Raw genomic sequence first — 11,632 nt, forward strand, 5'->3', positions numbered from 1 at the left:
CTAAAGAGGAAGTTATCAAAAAAAATTGAAAAAAAAAAAGAAAAACACAAGCAAAATAAGAAAAAGAAAATTAGCAATAATTTGTGAAGTTGTGGTTACGAGTGAATTAAGTTAGCAAGAAAGTGCAAGATTCTTTTATATAGTTTTATTTCAGTTTCTGATTTCTATTTCAGAAACTTGAGAAGTTAAAAATTTTAGCTTCTGATTTCTTCAATTTCTCTATTTCTGGAATAAAAATCTGTTTCAGAAATAGAAAAATCAAATTGCGTTATCAAACGGATTTCTATTCCAAACCTGTTCCGAGAAACAGAGAAACAGAGAAATCAAGAAACAGAAATTTTGTCATGCGCGCCCCAGTTTAAGACGAGATGAAGCCTCACAAACAGATGTGGAGTTCTTCCATCGCGAAAGACTACTTGACCTCGCTCCATGGCCACATCTGGAGCCCCTCCATGGCAGAGCTCAATCTCGACAGCCATGGAGCTCAGTGGCCATGAGTTCTGGACAACAATGGACCCACGAGCTCGGAGAGAGACAGAGAGGCGATGCGGATGGGGAGGGAAAAGGAGGGGAGGGGGGTTACAACGCATTGTGTCAACGGCAGCTTGACTGATGGCGTCGACGGTCGTGGCGCAAAGGCGGGACGAAGGGACAGAGAATCGGTGTTTACTGTTTACCGTTTTGGTGAGACTGGATTCAATGTGGTGACTGGTGAGGACTAACCAAAAAAAAAACCAAAAAAAAAAGAAAAAGGGACGCGCGTTAAAAGTGTAGAGTACACGTGGAGGGGACAGGTTAGAGCTTTCTAGGCAATTGTTTGGAAAGAGTCTGTAACACAAATTGGAGAAACCGTTTCGATCGATTGATCACAGCAACACAGATGTCGGAGAAACCTTTCCCTTCCTTTTCTTTTCTTTTCCTTGGCCATGGAAAACTGAATAATTATTAAGAAAATATTTTTCAAATGACTTAATTTTTGTCTGTATATTTATACCTGAGCAAAAATTGGCACATAACGTTATATTGTTTTACTGCCAAAATTTCAAATACTTTCCCAATTTCAAAATATTAACAAAATATTATATGTGAACTTGTGTATTAAAATTGTATACTGCGAAAGTTCCTGGTGTTGAGACAAAGTCAAACCGTGTCCCTCACAAAATTAAAATTACGCAAAAAGCGAAAACCGGAAGCTTATCAAGACAAGCCCTCATTGAAATCATGCAAAAGGTAGAAGGAGAAAAATGAATTCCGCTTGCTAATATATTTCTAAAATGATAATCCAAATGAAAAGATTAGTCTGAAGAAGTAAATCAGGCATCTTCAAAGCTAGCTTCGTTCACAACTGAAATTGGCTGGAGAAAGAAATGCGATCACAAGAAACGATAACCTGTAGTGGAGGAGCATGACTCTTCACTGCTGGAACTTCACAGCGCCAGGAAAAACATCAGTCAACTTCAAAAACAAGTTGAACAAATCTTGAGATAAGGAAATCTGCCGAATTTTACCTTTGAAAGCTTGAACTCTCTCTTGGATCCTTCGCGACGATGCTACACCGATATGCTTCTTCTGAACCACGCTGTTCAGATAATGGGGGAGACACTGATCATCGCATGAAAACAATAGCCATCAGGATACAATAAGAAAAGAGGTCCTTGATGCAATCTTTGTCTAACTTGGCCTTCTCTCTGAAGTTTCATGTCAGATCAGTATCTGCATCCTAGCCTAAAGGGACAGAAATAAAGGCATATGCCTTGAACAGGAAAGCAAGGTCTTGAAAGTATTCCTCCTGCTAAATACGCTTATTCTGCAGAAATTAAAACTAAATGCTCCATCACTTGTATGGGTCCTATGGAAGCAGTACCAAAATAAAGAGTGAGAAGCAACAAGGCTATTCATGAATGCACCTCTTCTAAATATCAAATTTTCTTTGCATTTCTGCAACATGTATAAAAAATAATCTAGGGACAAGTTTAAGATGCCATGACATCACAAAATCTCGCCCTTGGAAAGGGATTTTTCTTGTTTGTCTTTTTTTTTGGCTAGACAAACAAGAAAACGCGTTCATATGAACAAGAAAAAAATATCCAACTCTGCTTCCAGAGAAATCAGAAACATGCAAACTCGGATGTCATGTCCCTGTTTCAAATATAACTCAAGAGCTATGAAAGAAATAGCCCCTCTGATGCTATTGAGACAGAGAGAACCTAAAGTTTCGCTTCTGATGACTCCAGCTTCAGCAATGACCCTGCATGATTATAGATTCATAAAGCAGTTTATCAACATCCACAAACAGGAAGACTGGTTAACTTTCACTGAGTCACCTTTTCTTAAGCAAACGGACTTGATCAAAATCTTGCTCTGATAAGTCATAATTTTCATATGTGGCGAAATCATCACATAGATCACCCACTTTGAAAGGACGTTTTTCCCAAGAGATGTCATAATCTCCCCCGAGAAAATAGTTGTAATTAAGAGAACTAGAGCTTGCTGGAGGAGCAATAAAACAAAACAGCAGAGAGTAACGAGTTATGTTCGGCACAAAACACGAAAAGCATAGGAGTTACTTGATGTTGAATATCAAAGCTTAACCTATAATGATGAACACTATCCTAGAGAACAAATCAGATGCATAAGTGAGAAGTTGTAGATGGTCAATTCTTTCTCATCATCTGGAATTGTTTTTGTAAAGAAGGGGGAAAGAAACCATAAAATGATAGACCTGAGAAATGCCATGATTTTTATTCATAAAAAGGAATAGAAACAGGAATCTGGAAAAAAATGATATGGTGCTAGAGATGTCCATTTGATCTCGAGGAGGCAATACCAAATGCATTTTGTCCAAAATCTTATTCCAGATATGATTGATATACAGTAGATCATAGCAGTTCAAAGATTCGATTAAATTATGGCAAGCTTGGATGAAATGCAAATAGAGAGCCCCTAAAGACGGCAAGATTGTCTCAGACTTGACCATCACAATGAGAAAATTCGCTCAAATAGAGTTCTCGATGCTCATCAAATGAACCAAATATATGCTCAAATGAGGGTTTCTTCTTTTTTCCTGGCTAAATAAGGGTAACTTAAAAAAATCACCTTCCCATACATCTTTGTGACCAGATGATGTCATTATGCTACTATCCCCCCAGTGATGATTCGACTTATCCCAGGCACAGGTGTTTGCTTCCAGATTTCCATACCAATCCCCTATACCCATTGAGTTCCTCAAAGAATGCCGACGATTGGGCACATTAAAAGATTTCATCATAGACTTCTGCATCAAAAAAAAAAAAAAAAAGACAAGGGATCTTACTGAATTCTTTCATACTCAGAGAACTGGATCTCAATGAAATTGCAAGATATTGTCAGCCTTTATACATTAAGAATGTAATAATCTAGTTCCTTGAGCAATGTCTTTCTTTACAGAAGAGATGATCAAGGTTAAGAACTGTTAATGGCTACTAATCTGCGTTTTGTTATACTATGTTGCAGGGCACTCCCATAGCAAGAATTACTTCTGTACCCAAGAAGTTTAGACTGATCCAATTTGGTAGTCCATGTGTTCATTGTACAATTCTATCAGGTACTAAAATACTCCATAAGCATACGTGAATGAGGGGCTCTTACTTTTCTATCCAACGAAACATATCTTAACCCAGGTGTTTGCTATTACACAAGAGTTAAATATCATGGCCACAGTACTTGATTAATCTCCCCAGTCACCCGATAAACTGTGGGAAAGATCGCAAAATGAGATAGTGATGGCGGAAGAGGAGCATGCACATGTCACAGCCAACATCTCCGAGGAAGAAGTCACTGAAGGATTATATCTAATCTATCAGCATTCAAGATTTGATTTTCCATGGTGCTAAGAAGATTAAGATTAATCTCTAACTACACATGATACTGCTAAGAATAGCAAAAGGCATCAAACAACATGAGAAGAGGGCAATGCACCAAGCATCTCACTGCTTCAAAATCAAGGTCATCCAATGCATGATCTTGGTTCTCCGACATGTCTGACCAGCCTGAATGTTTTAAGGGTGATGCGCAACCATAGGAAAATGTTCTGCAGTTCAAGACACAGTTGAATTTGCATATAGTCATGTTAACTTGCAATAGTGATACACATTGATGCTGTCCCAAGCGACACTACACTAGTGACATCAAACATAAAACGACCAGCAGTTCATTGCTCAATACTAAAGCTCTTCACACTCAATTATCATTAAACCACACAATGCTTCCAAAGGAATGCGATTTCCTCTTACTCATTCCTTAATTCCAAAGAGATGAATATGGTGCTGAAAAGTGACAGGAGGTACTCTCGCATCAAATGATGCCAGTGAGAAAAATTTTCCTCAGGACCAGATAAGAGGCTGCCTATGATTTTTCCATATATCAGTAAAACGATATGCCTGATCACCAATGGATAAGCATACTAATTTTTTGTTACCAGTGGTTAAGCATGCTAATTCTTTGGCACCAATGGTTAAGCATAGTTGCATCCTAATGAAGTTGCTAATGTAAATCATTGGCCGATAGAATTGGTGATTTAACATGGACATGCTCTAACAGGCACGATAGTGTGGGAATCCTGTGAATTACATAAATCAGTTCAAATTAAAGCTCTTTGCCAAGACCACTTAGGGTAGCTGTACCTTTCTAATATTGTTGTAGCTTTTGGTGTTTGGGATCTAAAATTCATTTGATCGGCTATGATTTGTGGCAAAGAATTCTAAAACAGAGCTATAACTTCAAAATTTTAAACCAATTGTTTAGACGGAAAGACACGCCATAAGTTAGGTTCGCACATTGCTTTCTTGCATTTTTGTTCAAAATCTTCTTCCATTCAGAAGTCCAACAGGTTAATTTGATGTGTTACCCTTCCATTAGCAGGGAAAAAAGATCAGAGATCTGTACTTATTATTTGTCAACTGCAAGTGTTAATCTTGCTGAGTAGCTTTGACACTGCAATAGTGAGGAACTACAAAAATAGCAGGCAAATCCACAAGAAAATCTTTCAGGCAACCTATAGCTTCCCTACTGAGAAGGTACACCCTTTTTCATGGATAACAATTCTCTGAAGAAAAACAGCATGGTGTTCCAGAATATGTTTTCTTCTACTAGAAACTCTGACTTTATCTTAGCACCAAGTCTTCCTGTTCATTTAAGGTTTCGCTTTATCAACTGGATCCTCCTTTTGCTAGTCAATTTTCATTACATTATCCCTGTATAACCAACAAAGCCAAAACCAAATGGCCAAAATAGTCAAATGGTTCTAATTATCATTTTAATCGGAGACCTACAGGTAGTTAACAGCGCAGTTTCCTGTAAGTCACATAAATGAGTAGTTGCTAGGTGGAAATGGAAAAGAATAAATGCATATGGTAGTTAACCACAGAATGCATAGCTAGTTACGTATTACTTTATATATCTAAATCAGCATCCTCATTCCTAAAGCATGGGTAATTGCAATTTCAACTTTATCCATGTTACCTGTCAACTTGCGGTGGTGAATGTGCTGGTGTTTCTGTTCCCACTCTACCTAAGCCTGACACAAGTTATTGAGTTCAGCAAATCCATCATGGTATAGAACAGCCACTCATTTTTCACCGCAGAAAAGAGAAACGAATTGTGTTTTCAGGATCTGCTGTTATGCCCTTCTGAATGAATCATGCAATTTTCATGGCAAGTAAAGAAAGAAAACTTATCAAATGTAATTACCATGCAAGCGGCACAATAAATGCAGAGAAGTGATAATAACACTCAGACTAGAGTGGTGTCTCAACTCCTGCCTAATGTATAGAATTATTTTCTTTCAAAATGAAATGATGCATGATTCCAGTTATATTAACTATGAAATGTCCATGGCATGCCAATGACACAAACTAGATGATACCGTTTACTGAAAAGGCAACATGATCTTCATTTGCTGGACTAATTTCCAAATTTCTGTCAGAAGGATCATCATGAAGCAAATCAAGGACAGATGTACCTGAAGAGATATGGAAACAACTTGTCACTTTGATCATGCCATTGCCGCAACTAAGCTGTAAACTAAGGTTTATTGGAAAGCATGAGTAACAAGACACGGTAAAAGCCAGAATATTAATCATAGCTATCAATACAGCCACTTACGTGGCTCATACATTATTCCTGTGTTATGACCAATCTCCTTCTTTTGATCATTTGAGACACTGCATAAATATTGAGAGAAAAACTTGAGCATGACAAGCAACAAAATACTTAATGATCATGCATTGTGCATGCGGCATGATTATCAATATGAATTATTAAAAACAAGCATCAGGGATTATTAGTGGCACGGAGTAACATCATGTATGTTGCAGTCAAGTTTCTCAGCCAGCCGAGATATTTCTCCCTCATTGAAGATAACGGGAATGGACTATAGATCTTCCAGATCATTCCCACAAACACGAGAGATGTGAACCCATTTTTTTTTCTCTGATCCTTGTATGCCTGCCTTGACTGGATAACTTCATCTTTCCCATTTTGGGGTGGGTGGGAGGCAATGAGGATGCTGTTATGCAGTTATTAACTCACTGATTGTCGACTTCATTCATTGGAAGAAGAGCCTTGCCTTGATCGCCAAATTGAGTACCTGTTTCCATGTTCAATAAAATTCAATTGAAAACCTCATACCAATTCGACAACAGTGAATGAAACCCAATTGACTTCATCAAAAATAAGGTAATAACTCCACAAAATTGATACACAATCATACCTGCTTCGTGAACTTTGGTAGGCATGACATGAGGTACTGCATTGGCAATTGCAGTGGGTGGAAAATTTCTGAATCGGTGTTCTCCCTTCGGATCATTAATATGTAGAATACTGCTTCCTGTAGACAGCAGTAAAAGGACAAGGTGAAGAAAATGTATAGCTTTCTGGTTCTCGTATCTAAGAAGTAAGACAAAAAGAGTCCTACCTGAAAGGAAGTGGGACAGGAAGAACACTCGATAAAACAAATGCCATCAATAAAGTTATAACTCTATTTCTCCGTAAACATCTTGAGCAAAACAAATATCTAAGAGCCTTTGCACTACGAGCTCTATATATTAAGGCAAGGATACACCTAGAAGCTTAACAGGCTAGTAGCTTTCCACAGCATTCTCGATAAAAGTAAATAATATAGCACTAAAATGATGACACCACAATGAAAGCTTTTCCAACAAAGTGAGGTTGACTACATAGCTCCTTAATGACCCGATTAAAATATGCATCGACATACAGGAAAGTTAGTCTGTCCTGGCATCTTAGCATAATAACAAGAGGACGGCAGCCTCTCCCACAAGGTAGGAAATGGATCCTACAAGGTAGGAAATGAATAGGCATGTCATCAAGTATTACTGTGCAACATTTCGAGAGTAAAAAAAAAATTCATTTGTTAGTAGAGTTTTAGCCAAAGATAATGAGGTCAAGTTCCTTTAGGAGGTGCAGGCGTGCAGAAAAGTGGAGTTAACTATATCACTAAACTGGAATGTACGTTGACAAGTCTTGACAACCCTCAGTGGACACAAATTTGAGATGCTCACTATTAGGGCAGCTACTTTTGTACTCTTGTGGAGCAGTTGAAAGATTCAACAAACTGAGAATGTCCAATGATCGATTTTCTTTCTGCTGTTGGCAGTCCACATTTGTTCCCTCGACATCGTTGTCTGAACCAAAATTTTGTTGCTGCCATTGCCTCTTCTTTTGCTCGAAATATTGCTTTTGCCTCCATGAGTAGAAATTTTTTAGAAAGAATAGGTAGTTGCTCTCGTGTGATAAACGCTTACCGGATGCTTTAGGTAGCAAAGTTCGACTGCATTGGTCTGTGGGAAAAAGAGAGCAAGTAGATCGATGTCTCTTACCTCTTCTGAGTAGACTTCCTGGACTGTAATAATCCACATCTCAGCACAATTAAGATGCACCAAGGCACAAAGAAATGGTTGTGTATCAGAAGCAGAATAATGACGTTGTCATGTTTGGCTCTTGACAAATTGAAAAGTAATTCCGCGGTAGAGACAATGTACCTTGTCTTTTCACACTTTTGACACACAAACACTAAGTTCAGCATCACAGAAGATTCTCGCCCCTGAACCAATGAGCTAAAATTTCGGAGGCACCTCAAACTAGACCTTACTACTTTTTACCATGCAATTTTCATTGGTGAGTAAATTGGCGGCACACCACTACCAGACAACTGACATGCCGGCAGTCCGATTGTCCAGAAAAAACAACAACGGGATGCGGCATTCCCACCGAGGTGGGGAACAAGAAGTCTTGTTCGAGAAGAATGGTTCCAATAAGAAAAATAATCATTTAAACTGAGTAACGGTAGCCCTATCGATCCTCTCTGGTCACAGGAAGTAGTGGAAGGCAATGAGCGATAATTTCAATTTGCGACCTAAGGAAGATCACGGCAGAATCGCATCGAGCTGACGAATCCTGCAAATTCTCAAAGGTCAAAGCACAAACTGACACTTACAGTCGTTATTTTCCGTCTCGATCCTCCCATCCACTGCAACATCTTCGGCGCACGAACGAAGAACGAGCAATCCTAAAGCAACTTTCTGCACATATACGAAGAAGCTAAGCTATGCGTGCGGAAATCAGCGTAAATCGTGTCCATGAAGAGAGACGCGATCGACATGTGTTACCTGATTATGCTTGCAAGTTCCTCCGGCATTCACAGCGCACGAAATACGCTCGGCGCCGGAAATCCTGACAGAATGCGGACGAACGACACGGATGATCCTGCAATCTACGCTGAGAGAGAGAGAGCTCTCGTCTCTGTCCGGAGACCAGAATCCGAAATCCTGCAACTTGAAGTAGGTGCTTGCGAAGCTCCGATGGAGAAAAACTCGAAATCATTCAGCTTATTCTGCAGGACGGGACGAGGCGAATCGAGCTGTGCCGACGTTCGAGCGACCGGACGCCTCCCGAATGCATCCCGCCTCTCGCGTGAAATTCCGCCATCTTCTCTCGTCTGACACTGAATTCCAAATAAATTGAAAAAACTAGCTGTAGCGCGCGGTACGCGCCCGTGTGGCGCGTGAGAATTCTTGGAGCGAAACAAATGGCGGATGTTGATGGGACATACAATTTATTTGCCCACATAATATTATGCCCATTATATATTTAATATATTGAATAATTCAATGAAGTCTGTATAGTTGTGATATTCATTTTATTTATACTTCTTAGTCATTTACGATTTCACGGTCTTATGTGACATTCCTGTAGAAAAAAAGCAAGAGAGTAGATTAATGAAAAAAATGGTTATTGCAAACTTTCAAAATGTTCTTTAAGAAAAAGAGAAGATGGGATAATCTCACAGTTGTTATATATTACAATTGACACTTTTATGTGAGCATATTGGTTAAAAAAAAAAGAGCAAAGAATTGGATGGACTGACAAATATGTCAATACTATTTGGAGAATAATTTGGTTAGTTTTGGGAAATGAATAATCGTGCCATGCGGAGGATTCAAAAGTCGCTATATATGCTGAGAAAATGTCGTGCGCAATAAATGAGAACAAATTGGAAATCATTTTTGTTAATCAAAAGTAAAAATAAAATTTAGGAACCCAATATGCAAATACAGCACAGATTCACGAAGCATGGATCTATAAATTTTTGATGTACAAAGATTGACACACGAACATGATAGAGATATGTTCTATATGAGGTCAAAAGATCGAGCACATTTACAAGGTTAAATTTACGAGTTTATGTTAGAATTGAAGCAAGCAAGTGGATGAGCTCAATGACTCATCGAGTTCTTGATGCGAAACAAATGGCGGATTACATAACAATGAGGGACCTTCATCGACCTATACGGCGGTAGTGCATTTACAATAGCCATAGGTGGTCTCCTCCTCTAAGTCCACTATGTCAGCAATCAACACTTCCATATTTACAGGCTGACCAAAACGTTGAGGAGGTGGGTTAGCCATACTTAGAGACGTGAAAAACATAAGGAGTGAATCTTGGGAACTCAATATTCCTAGTTTTATACCAAGAAAGCCTCTCCTCATCAAAAACAAGTTTGTACCACACTCGCAAACAGTGTCGATGGCAGATTAATAGCAAATTATAAGTCATGTTTCATCCACACATGCCATCCATATCGAGCAACCATTGGCTTCACAACTAGCAACTAGCATGTGAATAAATCACAATTATACATCACCGATATCTATGCAAATTCATTTACCGCCGTCCAGGCTCAACTAGGCCCTCTCGGCTCAACTGAGGCATCCAACTACATGCTAGGCATCTTAGCCAAACCAAGGTAGCCCAACTTAATTGAGGCATTTCAGGACTAGCTTACCCGAGGCATACGAGCTAAACCCAGGTATCCTGGCTCTACTAGGGTATCCCGTTCAATGAACAAGGCATCGCTGCCAATATTGTGTGGCAACGGGCATTTTTTCCTCTTTAAGTGCATGCTTAAATGCATTATACAAGCCAGTTCTCATCTTTTCTCTTAGCTAACACATGCATGGCCCGAAGGCATGCTCAATTGTTTGTGTTTCATGAATCTCTTATACTTCACTAGCAAATATGTTGGGAACTTAAATCAATTACTTAGCACCGATCTCTACACCGGACAAGGCTCGGAAATGGCATGCCTCAATGCCGATCCAAGATCTCGAGGCTTGGCTACACCTCGCTTTAGTGATGATCCCAAGCATGATGAATCTCAGCTTCGACCTGATGTGAATACACATGTATCGTGAATGACCCTTGGCTCGTGGTTTGATTCAACGTGCGCAAAGTCCCCACGTCCATTTGAACTATGGAAATCAGCATGCCTTGGTGCATAACTAAGACCTCGTGGATTTGGGTAATCCCCGTACCAATCAAGATATAAAATCAACACGCTTCAATGTCGATTTAGGACCTTGCGGACTTGGGCGATCCCCGCACCAAGCGAGACTTGGACCCAATATCCTATTTATGCTGAACCAAGGCTTTATGGCTTGGGCGACTTTGTTTTGCGATGAACTCAATCCGTACGAACCTCGATTTCATTCCGAACATTAAATGACTCAAGCACATGGCTATGTCCAATAGCTAGCAAGATCAAACAAAAGACATTGCACACTATCCACGGCTTGACGGATGAGCACTTAACTAGTCTCAACAATGAGATCTACTTTTTTAGAGGAAAAAGAGGAATCTTACTTACCATGGCGAGTCTCAAGAACTAACTTGAATGGCTTGAAAGGTTGGTGGTGCAAGCCAAGAGAAAGGACGAGGAGGAGGATGGTAGGCGTGAATGGCAAAGTAGGCTAAAGTGGTGGAAATGAATAAGAGCTCCTCTTATTGGTAGGCACCAAGCTCATCATTACTTGTCCAAGCAACCTAATCACATTTCTTAAGGTGGCATGGCTATGACTTTGAGGTGGCAAGCCTATGTTGTAAGGTGGCACACCTATTTGGAAAGGTGGCGCACCTAATTTCATGATGTGGAGATCCAATGACTTAGTATCATCATTTAAGGCCTTACTTGTCTCTATTTCATTGGGCCACATGAGTACTTAGCTCATTATTAAGGGGATAAATCATTATGGATAGGTAGCACTCTAAAAGATGAGGTGGCATCAAGGCTATATG

General features: G+C 39.5%; 1 protein-coding gene across 5 annotated transcripts; it reads right to left on the reverse strand.

Annotated features, from left to right (window-relative positions):
- Positions 1–1,084: 1,084 nt before the first annotated feature.
- LOC104434140 lies at positions 1,085–11,324 on the reverse strand. 5 transcript variants are annotated; one of them, XM_039307772.1, is made up of 14 exons: positions 11,205–11,324; positions 8,667–9,246; positions 7,560–8,579; positions 6,749–6,865; positions 6,568–6,625; positions 6,142–6,200; positions 5,903–5,998; positions 5,500–5,554; positions 3,958–4,069; positions 3,097–3,274; positions 2,325–2,490; positions 2,208–2,248; positions 1,509–1,602; positions 1,085–1,419 (listed from the first exon to the last, which is right to left on the reverse strand). In XM_039307772.1, exons 4-14 carry the CDS (start codon positions 6,771–6,773, stop codon positions 1,374–1,376), a joined length of 930 nt encoding a protein of 309 aa, XP_039163706.1. In that variant the 5' UTR covers positions 6,774–6,865; positions 7,560–8,579; positions 8,667–9,246; positions 11,205–11,324; the 3' UTR covers positions 1,085–1,373. The 5 variants fall into 5 exon arrangements, 3 of the variants coding, with proteins under 3 accessions (XP_039163706.1, XP_010045421.3, XP_039163707.1); XM_010047119.3 differs by having other exon boundaries at positions 1,085–1,425; XR_005548700.1 differs by having other exon boundaries at positions 1,388–1,419; positions 3,107–3,274.
- Positions 11,325–11,632: the final 308 nt, after the last annotated feature.

Source organism: Eucalyptus grandis, chromosome 2 (genome assembly GCF_016545825.1).
Source record: "Eucalyptus grandis isolate ANBG69807.140 chromosome 2, ASM1654582v1, whole genome shotgun sequence".
In the NCBI taxonomy this organism is placed as follows: Eukaryota; Viridiplantae; Streptophyta; class Magnoliopsida; order Myrtales; family Myrtaceae; genus Eucalyptus; species Eucalyptus grandis.